General features: G+C 43.2%; 1 protein-coding gene across 1 annotated transcript; it reads right to left on the bottom strand.

Moving 5' to 3' along the window:
- Positions 1 to 231: 231 nt before the first annotated feature.
- LOC144741375 (2-(3-amino-3-carboxypropyl)histidine synthase subunit 1-like) lies at positions 232 to 17,398 on the bottom strand (the record flags this gene model as incomplete). Its single annotated transcript, XM_078623933.1, is given in 10 exon segments — positions 232 to 366; positions 1,646 to 1,724; positions 8,432 to 8,532; positions 9,358 to 9,514; positions 12,142 to 12,151; positions 12,154 to 12,209; positions 13,713 to 13,780; positions 13,782 to 13,835; positions 15,240 to 15,394; positions 17,277 to 17,398. Coding segments are annotated over 10 exon segments (937 nt in total), but the record flags the coding sequence as incomplete, so codon positions are not given.
- Between the last annotated feature and the right edge of the window lie 1,994 nt (positions 17,399 to 19,392).

Raw genomic sequence — 19,392 nt, forward strand, 5'->3', positions numbered from 1 at the left:
AGGGGGCGCACTGGGTCTGTCCACACTGTTTGCTGGGACCTTCTGTCTTTGAGCTTTGTTTCTGTAAAACAGCAGTGGAATAAAGTTCAGAGTGTGACTACTGGCAGAGAAACAGCCTTCAAGGTCAAGAGGTGTCCTGTTGTCATAATGCCACTGGGTGTCAGTGTGGGGACACCGGATGACACCCAGAGGTCCTCCCTCCTCTCCCTGTCCTCTTCTCTCTCATCTCACCTGTGTCTGTCTGCGAGCGGGACGCACAGGCTGGTTGTGGGGGTGGTTGGGAGTCCAGGGCCCCAGGCTCTGGTTGGAGTAGAAGTCCATGGGGTAGACGTCCTTCCAGTCCGACTCCTGCAGAGCTACGGCTGCCTGAGACGGAGACGGAGCCACGTCAAACTAGGACAACCACGAAACCTGAAGGAGCAGAGAGCGATGGACGACACACACCAGACCATCACTTCCACTGCTCGCCGCCTTGTTTTTAAATGGAAATAGGAATTGTTTCATCCCGACAAATCTCACACAAACGAGTTTAAAAGTCGTGATCAACAACAATCTGCTGATGTTATCCTTCACCCCAGCTGGGCGCTCCGATGACGAGCAGACATGAAACACACATGGATCCACGTCACCGCTCACAGGTCTAGACTTCACCGAATGCACTGGGACAGAGAAGTAGAAATGATAAACTATTAAATAATCATGTAGCAAACCCCGACACAGTTCTCCTCTTCCAGTCCTCCACAGAAACAGTCTCCACCACCACTCGTGGTCAGGTGATGTCCAGGTTGAACCCAACAGAAATGTTCCCTCCATGCGTTGTTTTTAAATGTGACGCTCCTCTCGGGCCCAGAGAGGGATAAATGTCTTTCTGTGTGTTCTCGTCAGCCATAACCCCCCCCCCCACACACACACACACACACACACACACACACACCATCTCTCTATGGAGGCTCACCTCTGCTGCTAATCCCTGCTCTGACAAGAGAGCCAAGTGGGTCTTATTGACTATAAATATAACATGAGAGGAACTGAAAATAAACGCTGCCCCCCACCCCCCCTCATCTCCATTCCAATGCCACAGTGAAATGCGCAGAGCGCTGAGACGTACTCGTTGGTAGGAGATGGGGATGGATTAATACTTCTCACAAACATTGTCCCAGAGCAGACTGCCCCCCCCCCCCCCCCGTGACTCTGGGACAAAGACAACCATTGATGGCTATATTCTTCAAAATGTATTTTACATGTGTGATCTCAACCTATTTCAATCTCATATTCGGAGACGGGACTTTATTTCCAGAGGATTTACACCAGCACATCACATCACAGGCAAAACTGCTCCGTCACGTTAAGTCATGTGACCAGCAGCTGTTGTCCAATGTGGAGCTGTGTGACGTCCGTTACCAACAGGGGGAGCTGGTCTACCGTGTCAGTGCATCACGTTCCTGTGGTTGTCAGCAGTAGGTCAACGATTCAAGGTTTTTATTTTGACGTGTGTGCATCAACAAAAGGACCAGAGCGATTCTAGCTCTGTTAGCCAAGTGTCAAAGAAAGAGAACAGAGAATCAAACAAACCAAGTTGGAAAAGAAAAGAAACAACACAAACTGCTCTGGGAGCACACGTCTATCTGGTCAAACATAAATCTACCTCATACGGAGACAGCAGGGGTTTGGAGAAGGCCGTGCCCCAGTCGATAGAAAGGCGTGGACACGCGATCTGGATCCACCTGTGGGAGAAAGAGCACACACCTTCCATGAGCGAGAGGAAAATGGAGGCTGCTTGACAGGCGAGGCACATCTGTGGCTGCACACTGTGAATACTTGATGCTGTGACTCCCTCCACCTGATCTCCTGCATCCGTCGGGGAGATCTGCCCCGATCTGACACAACTCCAAAGGCAGTTATGCTACGCTTTCTGAATGCCTCGACAGTGAGAGGGGAGCGGCGGGGTTGGAGGCGCCCTAAGCAGGCTTCAGGAGGAAAGAGAACAGAGGTGAAAGAGAAGAAATTCAGCCAGAGAAAAAAGGGAGAGGTTAGGTGGGCATGAATTTAAAACAAGACAAAAGAAGAAAGATGCAGCAGCGTGGTCTCTACGGAGCTAGCCTACATAGTCAGACAGGGCGGTGGGGGGGGGGTCCGTGTATGAGGCTGATATACACAGATAAAGACGGCCAAGACAACAGACAGAGGATAGGAGGAGGGCCGGCAGGAGAGAAGGGTGTACTGTGGAAAACGCATGAGAGCGGGATGAGGAGGGAGTGGGTGGACACAGCTGGAGGGAGAAGACGGAGACGAGGAGGAGGAGGAGGAGGAGGAGGAGGAGGAGGAGGAGGAGGAGCGTTCACAGCCCCATCTCCACCGAGACGTCGGACCCCCCCGCAGCCCCGATCCGAATGATGGGTGAAGAGCAAATGAAGCAGCAGTCGACATACAAGAGACAACTGTAAACAAACACACACGTCTGTCAGAGACATGTGTGGATGCCATGGAAACAGGGCTGGGTGACATGGAGCCAAAGTATAGCTCCAGTATAGCTTCTCTTTCTTTGCTGACTGGTTCTTGTCATAATATGAATGAAAAGTCGTCCAATAGGACTGTCGGCTGTGTATCAACATGACTTCAGCACAACACAACTGATGGTCCCGACCCCATTAATTAGGCAAGAAATTCCACTAATCCTGACGAGGCACCAGTGAAAACCACTTCAGGTGACGACCTCATGAAGCTCACTGAGAGAACAGTTTGCAGAGCTATCAAAAAAGCATAGGGTGGCCACTTTATCTAAAATATGAGACATATGAGTTATTTCACACTTTGTTCGGTACATAATTCCATATGTGTTCATTCAGAGTTTTGATGCCTTTAGTGAGAGTCTACAATGAAAATAAAGGAGACACATTGAATGAGAAGGTGTGTCCAAACTTTTGGCCTGTACTGAATATATGGAGATGTTTTTTCCACAAAGGGAGCGCAAATGTCCAGTCAACGTCAAAGCCAAATATGACATGTCACAAGTAGTTTTATTGAAACCAGCCACAGTGAACAGTTGGAAATCAATTGTGTAACTGACCCAGTCTGATAAATAATCAACCGGTTTCTTCACCTGTTCAAATACTAAAACGTCAACATAAGTACTGTAATAGTGGAGGACCTTTTTTAAATCAAAGCTCTGTAAGGTGGACATTTAAATGAAAGTCAAAGTCAGAAAGTCAAATTCCACATCTCCTTATACATATTAAATATATATATCAGTGTATTAAAAATACCGCTATATGGCCCAGCCCTACATGGAAGAAGAAAAGCTTGTCCCATTGAGGGTTTCTTAAATTCCCCATCTGTGTTTTCCAGCTTTCCAAAGTTTCTTTGCTGAAGAATTAACAGCAACGCTGAGTCACTCTCATTTCTCATTTCCAAACAAGTTATGTGACTTCCTGTTTTGAGAGCCAGCTGCGATATTTGCATAAAGCACCAAGGACATGGAATGAAACCTAACTCTACTGCAGATGTGTCATATGGAGGATGCTCATGTGCATATATCAAGGAGCAGGCACATGCAGCGTGTGTGTATGAAGTACTTATATGTGTGTGCGTTGCACCAGCTAAAATGAATATTAGGAATAGTTAGAGAGGAGGAGAAAAATTAATGAGAAGAGCAAGAAACTTCCACTAAATCCTTGGGGCTTACATTTAGAGCAGAGTCTAGGAGGAAAGTTAGACAGAAAGCATGAAAGAGGAGTCAGAGAGGATCCCTCCTCAGGAGCAGACTGCTGATTGGAGCATGGTGCCAGAGGGGACTTTTCTAATATTAGCACAGACTCAGAGAACGGTGCGGTTCAGTCACATACATGGTGTCATGCAGGTATCGCCCCCTGAAGGAGGCCTGGATTGCATTTCCAGGTCGTATCCTGTTCCCAATCCAACTGACACATCTCAGTTAAGTGTGTGTGTGTGTGTGTGAGAAGAATGACAAGGTGGTAGAGTTCTTTCACACCACACACACACACCCACACACACACACACACACCTTATTAACTTCCTGTTTCCCTGATCCCGTCCTCCCTCACTGTGCTGCTGCCTGTTCATTCATTCATCGAATGTGTCACACGTCCACAATTATTCCACATTTGACTCCAAACTTCCTTCAACCCTGAGCAACACCCCCCCTAATGAGAAATACATCTTGTTAGTGTGGCTCTGTCTAACCACTGAAACCCTCCGCGTTGTCGTATCAGAGCATGAAGTTGACGCGTGCGTCCAGGATAAAAACGCCACAGTCTCCGAGCGTCCTTCTGAATGATTTTACGCATCAAAAACAAAAAACACTGTGTAATAAAATCTCCTTTAAATGAGGTGTAAACACAGTCCACAACGACTGTCACACTAACTAACCCAAATAAAACACACGTGTCATCCAGCAGGAGAGCTGGAATCACTTACAAACACAGAACTCTGATGAGTGGTTCCTCACACACACACATACACACACAGGAGAAGGAATGTTCCTTTTGAAGTTCGGGCTTTTTTAGGCACGTGTGACAAACTGCAGTTTTCAGGAGCTTTCAACTCTCGCCAGGATGGACGAGGTTGGGTCACGATGGTTTCTCCTCTCCCTTCAGAGCTGAAGGACAAAGACTGACGGATCAGATAAAAGCTTTAAAGCTTTACGCTGGCATCGATCAAATGGTCATTATTTATCTGCTGCACGTCACACCGGCTCAGTCATTTCAAGCCGTCAGCCCGATGTGAAAAGTACAGGCGAACAGTCAGTCGGTCACGAATACAGCACAGATTATTTCAGATATGAAACATACTCCAAGTTACATACTTCCACAAAATCATCAGACTTGCGCATTTTCGAAATGCTGCACCCATACATATAAAAATCATACTTTTATTTTGTAAGTTTCCATTACTGTGTTGCTGCTCTTTAGCTGCCATGGACTTGTCTTTGCTTCAGTAACATTCATCTTGTCCTGCTATAAGCATCAACAACAATTAACCTTTCAGCGCTAGAAGATAATTAAAAGTATTCACCTTTACAGGGAAACAACTTAATTACCACCCTGTTCAAATTTTCAGTTTGAATGGAGACATTAAAAGGGACGATACAATGGGGACATTAACGGAAGAGATAAGTGCGAGTGCTGTGCAGATATCTGTAAAATAGTTAAAAACCTGCTTGGGGATGGCTTCATTACACACTTAAGATAATATGCTAATGGTGCCTCTGTCGTGGTTTCAGGGGGAGTGTATCTAATGACAGACAAAGCCTGGGGACAAGGTGTGTTCGGTGTGCTGTGTCAGCTGGTGAAATGACTCAAGTGTCTTTTTAAAAATCGAGCTTTCGATCTGTCTCTGCAACAACACCATCACTTAGTAATTCTGGGATAGCGTCACACCAGTGAGAGGGGACAGAGAAACCTGAACCTAACCCTGAAAAAACACACGCTTTAACCAACTCAACTGACTCACAGCTCCCCAAACCTCCAAGGTTGACCTCAACTCCATTCTCCAATGGAAAACGTCTAAACGTCTAAACAAACCAACAAACACCAACATAATCTAACAACATTCACCAACACCCTGGAACAGGAGAGAGCCAAGAAACGCCCGTCACACAGGACAACAACACCTTCAATCAAGTTCTGAAGAGCAGGACAGAAACAACAATAACAAACAGGCTGTTAGAAAAGGCCCAGTCGTGGGAAATGAAGGTCGACCTGTCTGACACTGTGGTCTGAAGAGGCAGAGAAGATCATCCTCAGAGAATTCACTGTCCCTGATGACATCACCTCCTCCTGGCCAAGGCCCAGGTGAAGCATTTGGACGGTAATTGTCATCTAAACCTGTAGCTGATGACATGTCACACTCACTATGTTCTATCGTTCCATTATGTGTTGGATAACAATACAATGAAAACAAAGACGTCATATGATAAAGGTTATCTGTCTATCTATCTATCCATCCATCCATCCATCCATCATCCATCCGTCTATCCATCCATCAATCATCCATCCATCTATCATCCCTCACCCATCCATCCATCATCTCTCATCCATCCATCTATCATCCATCCGTCTATCATCTATCCATCCATCCATCCGTCTATCATCCTTCCATCCATCTATCATCCATCTGTCTATCATCCATCCATCCATCCTCATGTAATACTGAAACTGTTCCATTCAACATGACGTTGGATGCTGGTGCTTTTAACATGTTTTGTAAAACTGAATAATATATGCATAATATCATATATAATACATGTTATGAATAACAACAATAGGATATTGTTCAATGTCTGTACACTGGCTGTATTTTTGCTGCTTACATAGAGATTGACACGTACAATGAGAGCGTATATGACACATATAGGACGTATATGATTCCAGAGCTGCACTGAAATGTCTCTCAAAAGAGGACAAACAAAAAAAAAGGCTTTTACCATGATCGCTCACTTCCCAGCACCTGCATCTATCTCCTTTTTCAACTATCTCTCAGTCTCTCTGGAACATTCTGTCATTCTCTCACCCACTCCTCCCTCACACATCACACCTCTCCGAACTCTCCAGCGAGAAGCACATCTGAGGGAGTGTGATTGGCATCTCCTTATCCGGACTGTCCTTTTTTCTGGTAGCCTGTCCTGGAACTTTTATAAATTCTTCCAGGACACAGGATGTCCAAATGGTCCAAGATACACATCTCACGGTCCTTTCCCCCAGGCTACATGTTACCTCTGCTCAGGTTAGAGAAAACTGCTTTAGGATGACGATGCTATGTTCAGTTTACCAGACAAACAAGGTGACGTCATCGTTCATGATCCCAAAAGTTCAAAAAGTTCCTGTCTCCCAATTCTACTTATCATGGTGTGTGACATGGTCAGTCAAAGATATTGAGATACTGGTATCAGAGGTGTCTGAGGAATCCAGTCAGCTGTTTCTTCTCCTGAGAATATTGGATTTATCAAATATTCAGTGTGTACAATCAGCATAAACTGTGTGATTGTGGCGCGTTGGTCGGACGTCTAAGGGACGTTGTTGTTCATGTGGGCCCTGGTATGTCATCATCAATATGTCAGGCACAGGGGGCAGCCCTAGCTCCATGTCAGAGTCCAAAGGGTCAGACTTCCTCTGTCAATCAGTCCTGGGCGTGTTCTGAGCGGATCATCAGCTCTCGTTTCCTTTCAAAGTGGTGAACCTGGAGCACATGGAGGACTGGTAGGTAGATAGCAGCATGGGTGTCAGTTTGGTTGGATATGTGGTGGGGACAGAGACACCCACACCCCACACCCCACTGATCTAGGCACTTCCTGAAGTGTATGTGTGTGTGTGTGTGTGTGTGTGTGTGTGTGTGTGTGTGTGTGTGTGTGTGTGTGTGTTTGTGTTTGTGTTTGTGTGTGTGTGTGTGTGTGTGTGTGTGTGTGTGTGTGTGTGTGTGTGTGTGTGTGCATGTGTGTGAGACACTTCCTGAAGGGCTGAAACACGCAGACTTCTCTCGCAAATCTGGACATTTTAGACATTTCACCACTGAATGACGGACATGGATTTGAACATGTTTTTTATTTTCATAGCGTTGATCAGTTTAAAGCGATGACTTTGTCCGTTGAAGATCTGATTTGAACATGTTGACGTGGATTTGAACATGGATTTGTAGATTTTCACTGCGTTCACCGAACATGACAACTGACGTGGACCTGACATGGTGCTTTAGACCGTCTGAGCAGAGGCCTGGAGGTCCAGACCAAACAGGGGAGGTGTGAAATCCCCAAAAGCTTAAAACTACCACAAATATATGATCATAAGCTACCATAATAAAACTGTTATAATGAAGAATAACGGAACGTCAACACTGACTGTTGAAAGGCAGATGTTGGCCATTGTTTAAACTACAAGAGTTGAATAGATTGTAGATGAGCAGACTCAGCTCCAGTTCACTGTGGATTACAGGACACACGTCAAAGGAACGACGTGCTGCTCATGAGTAAAACTCTGCTGATTTGCACATTGTGAATCATGATTATCTTCTTCTTTATGGGGGAAAACACAAAAGGATAAATAACACTATTTCAATGACAGTCAGATGCCAAACGCAGGAGGAGTGTTCATAAATAACAAACAACCAAAAACACAAGTCAGAAAACAACATGTTATTGTCTGAGGGAGCAGCTCGGCTCGGTTTCTCTAGCATCCATTTTAAACTTATTTTGCGTCTTATTTTGTCGTCAGCAGCCACAAACTAAATAAGGCTCTTATTTATAATTCAGCACTGCTCATTATCTTCACTCGTCTTTTTCCTCAAATTGATCTACCCGCTTGACTCAAATCAATGTTTTCCACCTTCTTCAGCAGTGAAAGACGAGGAGATGATTGTGATTAAGCCACTGTTTTTTAATTAACAGCACAAGAGCTCTAATAAGGTTTATCTCAATACTCACGCATCGACATCAGGCAGCAGATCCAGCTTGTTGGGGAAGATCTCAGACAGAAGAACTCGAGTGAAGGCCTTGCCCAGCGACTGCAGCTTTGACTCCAGTTGCTAGAAAGAGAATGGTTCATAATCTAAATATCAAAATAATACATCACAGACCTCAGACACACACAGACTAGGTTAGAACAGAAAGTTTGTTCTTGAAGTTCAGCCGGATATTTAAGCAGTAGCACCTGAAAACTGAAAAGATAGGTAAGGCAGACGGGGATGGGGGGCCCATACGTTGGAATGGGCTGATATTTTCTGTGGCTATTTAGTTGATTATTAATTATTTAGGCTGATTAAATGGTCAATACTCAGCCTGTACTCGACTGTTGTGAACCGTTTGCAAGCGGCGATGATTTGTGTGTGCACATGAACAAGTCAGAAACTCGTTAGAAAACGGATGGATTCTTGTTAATTGTTTGTTTTATTTTTTTGCAAAATTGAAATTCAACAATGTTCCGATTCTCCTCACTGACTCTTCCAGTACAAACACATCTCATCGTTTCTGCAGGTAAACACAGGGTGAAATATGTGGCTCACTGGGGCCACATCTCTGAATAGATTGTCAGCGATATCTTTGAGGCCTGTTTTGATGGCTTTGTATTTATCTGTGCTGTGGCACAGTTAAATGTCATGTATAACATCCTTTCTCAAACCTGGAGCTCAAGACATTACTATGCATCACCAAAAAAAAGACATGACTGACTAATAGTGAAAGAAGAGCAGACCTAGAGTTATTCTGATTGAATTGAAGTGTAATACTTTTATTTGAGCCCTCAGAAAAAACAATAACAATATATACGACTGAAAATACTAATGGGAGCTCTGCGACTTGTCAGAGGGAGATGAGATGACATGAGCGGTGCTGAAGAGGTTGCGGCCTCTCACCTCCATGACTTTGGGGCTGCCCTGCCGGCCCAGTGTGCCCATGATCAGGCCCCATCTCTGGGCTGAACGGGCCCTGTCTATAGCCTGAAGCCTTAAAGCGCGCATTGCCTCGTGGTCATAATACTCCCTGGAGAACACCTTGCTGTAGGGATCATATCTGCAGAAACATAAAATATGGACAGAAAGTGGGTATGAACATTATAAAACACCATTTGTCTTCAGGCATTTATCATGAGGACAGAATTGGATGAACATTTAAAAACAACAACAGTCCAATCATAGCAAGTATGACAGGAGCAGCTTATCTGTTTTCTGATACCAAGGGTTTAACTTGAGATAAGAATCTGCTGCGAGAAGGAAAACTATAAAGAAAAGCCCTGTATGACTAAGAGTTTGAAAAAGGCATGTAAAAGAAAAGAAAATATGATACAAGAAACATCCACTGAGAACCAGTGAAAGGGAAAACAAGTATACGCATCGATTTCTATCTTCAGAAGACAGAAGAAGGAGTACGATAATACATCATTAGAGGACAGCAAAAACAAGTTGTCAGTCAGATCGTTCAGAAAAGAAGCAACAAATCAGAATGTCCCAGTCATTTCTTAGATAGCTCTGGTCACAGTTTCCTACACATTCCTACACACACTCATACACACACCCGTACACCAAGGTGCGAGTTCAGGACTGAGTCTGGATTCAAACCCTTCATTCACTCTACAACTGGCTCAACCACGGTGGACCCCCACGACATTCCACAGAATTTTTCTAAAGAGCTCAACAATTATTCTGTGCATGTTGCCAATAGTTCACCCAGCAAGATTCCAGCATGTGATTTGATGTTCTCATTAAGAGTAACAAAAACTCCATGTTCCTTTGTGGGATTGATGAGTGACATGACGAGAAGTCATCAAACAATTCATTTTATTATAAGACCTCTGACCTACATCTGGATTCTAATCAAATTATCACAATACCCCAAAGGTAACAGCAATATTCAAGAAAAAACTTGTTCCAGCACACTGACCAACTTCCAGAACAAACTATTTTCATTTTGTGCCAACAAAAGGTGCGATCTTAAATAGGAGTGTCTGTGTGACTCCAAGCAACCTCTTCCACACAACAGAAGCAAGAATATAAATACTAAAAATATCAATCTAATCAGGACAACATCACTGGTAAATCACAACAGTCAGATAAAGCATTAGAAAATTCTTTAACCTGTCGTGACTGAATACATTAGGTCCTGATGAGAGGTAATGGCTAACGATGACAGAGAAAATACGACACTGTGACATAGTTTTGAGGCACAAAAAGAGACATGAGGAACTTACAACAATCCGGACATGCAGGACAGAAGATATGGAAAGAACAAGTCACATGTAAGTGAACACATGACACGTGGTCACATGGATTCATGATTGATAGACCTGATGATGTGAGTAAAACTAGAGGCTGACAAACATCCTCGGTATTTGGACGAGGGACCCTCAGACAGATTACTGCTGTTTCAGTAATTTGTCAAGGTGGTAGGGGGACCTGTTGGATGGCACAATAACATGAAGGGATGAAGGGATATCCTGATGGGCGTCGTTAAAATCTACGGCTATGATCATTCTGATCATTCCTGATGATACTGCTTTTATGCTCACTAATTCTTTCTTTTCCTGCAGGTTTCCTGTCTTATGCTAGATCACACAGACAGCGACCCATGTATTTGACCTGTGTGGATGCACACGTGATTACATATCGTTAGCCTAATAGCATAATTGCCTATGCAACTATGCAGCAACTATGTAGCATAGGCAACTATGCTATTAGGCTAACGATATGTAGGCATCAACTGCATGGACACTCCTATTTAAGATGGCCTCTTTTGTTGGCACAAACATTTGCTTTAGAAACGTCTATGACCAAAACGCCACAGGAATAAATTGTTCTGGAAGTTGGTCAGTGTGCAGGATTTTTTTTTTCCTTTAACTATTTTGGACTTAATTGTCCATTTCTGACAGAGTTGCCCAAGAAATGAGAATATGGAATATGAATACCCTCAAAACCCGGTTTGATGCCGAAAGACAATCACTCAATATTAAAAAATAATAATAATAATGGTTTTCAGAAATCAAACAGAAATGGACAAGAATAAAAATATGTCAGCAAGATTTGAGAGATGACTGCAAATTTATGCTACTGAAGGCTGAAATGGAGATTAAAAGGAGATGTTCATGTTCTAGGGGTTTCACTACAGAATGGTATATTAATGGTATATTAATACTAATTTAAGAAGGTGTACTACATGTCATATTTTCAAATGGATGGTTTGTGAAGTCGTTTTTGAGGGTTGCAAGTCTGCATTATTTATTTATATGTCATTTATTTGGACTTGTAATATGTAAAATGTTGATAGGTAGCTTAATTTGTGATGTAGGACAGGCTGAAATATAAGAATTATGCTTCAGTCTGTGCCCATCAACACCAAATAACCAAAGTTATCATGACTGTATGATAGAGAAATTGACTGCAGGGGACTTGTTCGCATATATCAGTATGTAATCACTTTTCTTTCCATCTTTTTTTTAAAAATCAAGCTGAAAAAAAAAGAATGTTGATGTTTTTCTCAATTCTGTGACATAGATCACTATTCTGTGACATAGATTCAATCAGCCAACATACTACTGACTGGCTACAATGATTCTCCAGTATCTTATTTCAGGACATGGATAAATTCAAGACATATTGAATCAATAATTATTTTTTTACAATAAGCACTGATGATGAACAATTTACCTGTAAGCAGGATCTCTGGGTTTGCTATCATGATGGATTCCAGGTGAAATCTTCCATCTCCGAGATAACTGAAGACAAAACAAATCAATTGTCTGTCAGAAGTGAAAAGAGGAAGAATATCCTCAGGAGGTTCTAGACTTGATGTGCCAGCACAACCAATATTATTTTCATTATTTTCCAATCGACTCCACTATCCCTCTCCTTTCTCTACAGCCTTTAACCAGAAGCTTTAAGTGTCAGCAGGCAGAAGGCCTGAGGGTGGGGTGGAGGGTCAGGAACAAGACCCCAGCGACTGGAACATGCTGTTTACAGGGAGCGGAAGCCCTTACTATTAAACCCCAGGTCTGCATGCTGGGGGTCCTCCAGACACCAAGCATGGGCAGACTTTTGAATGCAGGGAACGGAAAATACACGTTTTGTTCCCGCACATTTTATACCAAAGACGGAAACGAGTGATCTAGAACAGCCCAGATTACACCTCAAACCTGACTATCAACCTGACACCATTATTATTATTATTATTGTTATCATTTTTTTTAATATGACCAAATACACGCTTGCCCATACAGACTCATAGAGAACATTTCATTTGCTATGACGCAGGACAATGAAAAGTTCCTTCATTCAATTATTGTCCACTGTTCAAGTGTGTTCAAAGTTTGGTTGACACTGGGATTCTACCGCATCCTAGACGAGGGAGAGTGGGAGTATTCCTCACGCTGTCTGTATGCGGTGCAAGTGTACTGAAGGTGCATGTGTGGAGACAGAGAGAGAGAGAAGCAGGAGGCTAATCGATTCTTTCTCCCATCCCAATCCTACACACATCAAAGACAGCACACATTGGATTAGTAGGTGATGAAGCGCAAACTAACCCTACCGCCAGGTTTCCCTTCAGTTTTTGTCTCCAGAGGTCCTGGCTCTTAGGTTTGAAACCATGGCCTTGTCTAGCCACTTTAATCTTTTGCACTGGGGGTTTTAATTCCGTGGACAAACACGGAGCAGGTGACGCTCCCCAGGCATCAGTCTATCAGGGGAAATTAGTTTATTAAAGGATTCTCTTCACTGCAGAGAACATGAGGTGCTGCCTGAAATGCTTGTGGCAGAACTGTCTTCTCTTCAGTACAGGATTCTTACTTTACTTCAAGACGTCTTGTATGCAAACATATCCATGTTGCTCTAATACATTGAAGAGTTAGTGCCCACATGCTGGTTTAATGACATTCTTTTGTTTCCCAGGTAATAATTTCTGATTAGCAGTCATTTTTACCAACCCACATACAATGGGGGGTATACTTTATAGCACCACAGAGGTAAGCTGATGGGTTGTGGTTGATTTGTCTGTCTGACTTCAACAATCCAGTGCTCTGTACTGTGTGAAGTTATTTTTAGTCGGATATAACAGAGGCTTGATCACAGCCAGCTCTGCCTGCTGTGACCTGCACTGTCATACTGAATGTTCCATGTGAGACATGGCTGGCAGTGGCCATGACAGACATAACTATGAAGGTATCTGTCTTTACGTACACATTTTCTACTTCCTGATAGGACGACTGAACGCACAGAGATCTTACATTATGGCACTGACATGGCGATCCAACCGAGGGGATGTGCAGCCCAAAATTTCTCCCGGGGACAGAGGTCCGACACTGTGGGACGAGCACGTCATACTCTGGCTTCAGGGCAAGACTGACAGCCTACAGCATGGTGGAGGGTGGAAGACAATACCGTTAAATATTCACAGAGAAACACTACAGACCATCTACACATTGCACTGCACCATAGGAGGTCAAAAGGATGATATCATTTTGACCTCAGTCAAACCAGTATCAGTTTGTTTTAATAACAGACAATATGAAATTTGCATAAGTAGTTACAGTATGTACACAAATCCAGGCAGTACCTGAAGTGAATGAAGTTAAGATGGAATGAGGGCAGTTGATGTAAAACACATATTCAGTTGTCCTTCACCAGTCTCAGTATCCCGTCATGTTATGACAGATGTATCACTTCCAGCAATCCGTCATCTTCATGACTGAAACAGACTTTGAACTGGGAGGAGCTTTTGTGATATTCTATGTTGCCTGTGACTGCCTTCAACTGATCCATTCATCTCCAGTTCTTTGTTTCCACTCTGAAGCATCAGTCAACTTCTTATTACACTGACAAAACACATGGTGAGCTCCGGAGCTAGTACTACGAATGTATAATTAGTAAATGAAATAATATGAACATAAGTGAGAAGGTTTTCTCAACACTTCCTGTACTAATGCTCGTTATATCACATACAGTATATTAATAATATGAAAACAAAGAAATTAAGAGGATAAAAAAAAACCCACAGTCAGTGGTTTTAGAGGAAATATGGGTAAATGTGTGAGTTGTGTGTGTGTGTGTGTGTGTGTGTGACCTGAACAAGCCCACACATACTGTAATAAGACCTGAGTAAGATGGAAGCAAACATGCAGTTGGGTTTATACAGTGTACTGACACGTATAGATGCACGGAAATGTCTCGCTATGAAATGTGTGTGGTTTCAAAATACCAGTGCTCAAACTCAAAATAACTTCATGTTTCTCAAACCCACAGATGAACTGCACTAAAGCTCAGCATGAAAGGTTGTTCATCTAAGGATGGATGAAAAAGTAGACTGCACTGCAGGTACTGAATCATTCAGGTTCAGGTGAAATACACTATACCGTTCAAAAGTTTGGGGTCACTTAGAATGTCCTCCTTTTTGAAAGAAAAGCCCTTTTTTTCCCAATGACGACAACATTAAATGAATCAGACTCGTCTGGACATGTGGTAAGTGACTATTCTAAGCTGTGAATATGTGATTTTAATGGAATATCTACCTACACTACAGAGGCCTTTTCCACCAACCATAACTCCTGTGTGCTAATGCTACATTTTGTTTGCCTAAACATGTTAAAAGGTGAATGGTGATTAGAAAACCTTTGCGCAATTATGTTTGCACAGATGAAAACTGTTGATTAGAGAAGCTACAAAAGTGGAATTATCTGGATGACCCCAAACTTTTGAATGGTAGTGTATGTGTCATCACAGCACCAAGTCTTTATGAGAGAAGAGAAAAAAATCACCTGCAGGGCTGCTACAAACTGAATAGTGCTGACGAGTGCCAGAGACTGTCCAGGAGGGAAGTTGAACTTGACCGTGTCCAGGAAGTGAGCGTTGTCCATCTGGATGTCCACGAACACATACAGCATCTTAATACCTGCCGTGGAGTCTACGGGGACTACGGAGACACAACCATTGGCAGATGAATAATTCACTCAGGCTCATCAGGTGAGCCTGCAGCACGGATGGCGCCTCCAACATCCATGCACAGCACATGCTCAGCCATGCCGCTCGCTACGCAAACAGCAGGCAGCAGTGATACAACTAATCTAGTCATATGCAAAAAGAAACCTCCATTATTTAGCACACTGGATCACTTTTATTTCCACTAATTTCACAGGCCATCTCCTCTCCCGAGCTAAGAGGTGGAAGCCAGAGATGTCGTGACTAAAATGTTGAATCAGTCACAGAGGGCATGGATAACACCGAATTATCATCAGGAGATCGTTGTCATTATTCTTCCCTGTGTAAAATGCTGCAGCTCAAGAGCAAGGGACATTTTAGAATCACAGACTATTACAGTGTTTTATGTGCAACTGCTAACTTTTGATGGTCTTAGATTAGTGTGACATTGAAAGATATAGGGGAGTAAAGGACGGAAAACACTGGGTGAATGAAAGAGAAACGAGAAGAGAGCAAAGCCCTGTGAGATGGAGATCTTGACAAAGGACTGGAGGGACGAATGAGAAATTACGATTAAAATAGGCTGGAAAACACTGGAATTCAATTTGGAGATGGGCGAAGGATTTAATAATGTATGAATTCCCAGATAGGGCATAAGCAAGGATACTGCGTGCATCTCTGTGTATGTCCGCAGAAGAGCTAAGGAAATGGTGGGGAATGGAAAAGGTAGGCTTCACTGCACGTCGAGGGACAAACCAAGGAGCTAAATGTATGTATGTCTCTATCACAAGGGCTGCACGTGACGTGAAGTCCAGACAGAGGCTTACACATGTCAATAGCTTGTTTGTGGACACTCCCCAAACATAAAGGGCAAAGAGGAGCGGCATCGATCTGTGTTCACATTTGTGCAGTAGCCTCAGGGTTCATTGACGGTACAATTAAAGACAGTCAATGAGACGGACACAGAAACGCAGCCTTCACGTTCGTGGTCCGTGTGTCAGTGGCAATAATACTAGTTACTTAGCTTAGTGTGGAATGACTGTAAAAATATCGGCTAACTACGTGTTTACTTTTCAAGCCGATCCATCCTGGGGATCTATGCTTTATGATAATATATACATACATTTTCCACTGATAATTTGAAAAAAAGACAAACTGTCAATGAACATGGACAATACATGCCAACTGTTTAAACTATTGCGCGTTTTATTTCATGTTTCTTTGTGCCGGACAGGAAGATAAATAAAGGTTGAACATTCAACTTTGCAGTGAACGGTGAGGTTTTAGGATATGGTTTTCACAACATGGCCTATGTGGAGGGCACTCTAGGTCTTAATGTGTAAAGTGCATTATCTCTCCCCACTGGGATCTTCTGAGCGTCTGTGTGCTCATCTCTGTTGTTAATGTACTCACCAGCACTCAAAGCTGAATTCTACAAAATACCAAACAAAGCGTTTGTACACAAACGGCTCACAACAACATGGACAGAGTTTATTAAAATTCTGAAGGATGTTTCTGGTATTTGGGAGAGGTGAAGTCGTCCTGACATATATCAAAATGATCGATTTAGCATTTCCTCCCATGTTCAGTCGGAGACAGACAGTAGGGGCGGGGGTAAAGACCAGCTCTAATGCATGTTCCCCATTGATCTCCTGGGTAAATGTAATGTCCAGGCTCCAAAGGTCTGCTGTGCCTCCTGTATGGAGCTGGGGAGGTTGCGCTAACTAGTAAGGTTTTTGTTGATCAATAGCTCTGTCTGTGCTCGGCTTTCTTTTCCACACAGTCCACTCTAAGTAGGAGTCCTTGATGCAAGCTCACTTCACGTTTCTTTGTATGGATCGTATGGAGATAAATGGACAGACGCTTAAAATACGTACTCAGACAACTATGGCCATAGTGCACCATGAAATCAGCTCCCAAGGCTCGGGCGGTGAAGTCGTCCACGCAGCAAGCCCCATATGTCACGTCTCCCATCACAATGGTGTCTGCTTCGGTGAAGCTGGAACACACACACACACACACACACACACACACAAGACACTTGTTGGTCCAGTCACAACCTATATGGATGTCCTGATTTTTGTGATGATAATAATCATTGCACAAAGCATGCCAGACACACTGATCAACCCGCATTCACCATCTATATATCTAGCTGTCTAGTAACTGCCATAAGTCAAGTGCTGCATACTTCCTTTAGTACACTTCTTTCTTCTTTGTGGTACAGTACGCACACTATGTACTTACTCGAACAGTGTGCAAAGGTCCTCAGTTCTCTCTCTCTCACTCAAATCAAGCAATACTGTTGTACATTTACTGGAAATGATGTGAAAATGAAACTTGAAACACATTTTGTGAATATTTCCAACACACCAACCTCTGACCTCACATCTTCAACCTCAATCTACAGTGAAGATGACAATTTATCACACACACACACACACCAAACGTGCACCACAACGTCAGTGACTGAAAATGAATGAAATGAATGAAAATGTGCCGCAGTTTACTAGCCAGAAAGCTAACGTTAGAATTAGCTGGGATTCCATCGGGAGGTGACATCCCCGTGGTGACGCTGGTGTCGCTGTTGTCCACTCCAAAGGTCAAAGGTCATCATTTCTACGTTAGATGGAGGACGTTGAGTGTGGAATGTGTCCATCGATCCACTGAACTTTTCAGCCGTTCCAGTGGACCGGTTGAGTGTGTGTAGTACATTACATTTTCACATCCTCATTCAGTGTGAATGCAACTATGTACTCAATATACTCAGTTTAATTAGAGAAGTACCGGATTTCCAGACACAGCCAATGACTCACAGAATATCTGGGTGACAAGGCCTGGCAGTCACAGGCAGAAGACCAAAAGGGAAAAGAGGAACCAGCCTTAGTAAGCTGATTGTCATCCCTGGAACACACTGCCCACCTGCTAGTGGGCATAAGAGCAACCCCACTGAACCGCGGCCGCTCACTCACGTGTGGTCTTTCTACATCAACTTTGGTGATACGGACATGAATTATGGAACATTTTGTTTACATTTATATAAATAAAGAATAATCCCATAGAGATGGAACCTGGAAAAGGCTTCCTGTCCAATTATGTTCCATGTTCACATCCAGTACATATAAACATAAAATGATTGCTGGTTCGATGCCCAAAAACATGATCTACTATCTATTATTGCTGTCACACATACAGTATGTCTGAAGCCACTCACGATGTTAAGGCTCAATAAAAACAGGCTACAGGTACCATGATACACATTCACCAGTGTCACAGGCAGCGTGGCTTTGTGTGTGCAACATTACAATCAATTTTTAACTGTGGATGTAGAAGTACAAGCCATGGGCCCAATAACCTGCCGCCACACAGTCAAACAACAAGGATTTCTTTTTTTTTACGAATTATACAGGCATCTGTGGACCTAAGAATGAAATGCTCAACTCAGGTAAACAAGTTGTTTCATTTCATTGGTCTTACAGGAAAATCAAATTGTATGTATGTATGTATGTATGTATGTATGTAAACCCCTGAAAGATATACAAAAGGAATAAGGCCCGAGAGAAACAGGGAGGAGGAGCGAATGAAGAAAAGCTTGAGGCATTGTTTGGGAAGAGTGATGGACAGACAAGAGGTGGTTGTTGGTAGCTGAGGCTGTATTATGACAGATTTCACCAAGACAAGTATAATAGAGATGAGACAGAGGCTTCAGGAGACAAGGGATGTCATAAAAAGACATGGCTGCACACAGAACAGCTTGTGTTGCATCCAGCAGACTCTCAGTAATAAGTCTCCTGCTGCCCGATCTTTAAACCCACGTCCACTGTCTGTTTATCCCAGGGTCTCCTCCTCACAAAGGACTTCGAACTAAGTTTCCATTTAGCCTTTCCTCCCTCATTTTCTCTGGTTTGTGCTCTCTCTGGGCTCAGTATCACCAGCGCTCTCTCTTCCTTTCTGTATTTCTCCCAGTCGATTCCTTTATGACGGCTGCACTCA

This window comes from Lampetra planeri, unplaced genomic scaffold (genome assembly GCF_965212315.1).
Source record: "Lampetra planeri unplaced genomic scaffold, kcLamPlan1.2.h2 scaffold_523, whole genome shotgun sequence".
NCBI classification, from domain to species: domain Eukaryota; kingdom Metazoa; phylum Chordata; class Hyperoartia; order Petromyzontiformes; family Petromyzontidae; genus Lampetra; species Lampetra planeri.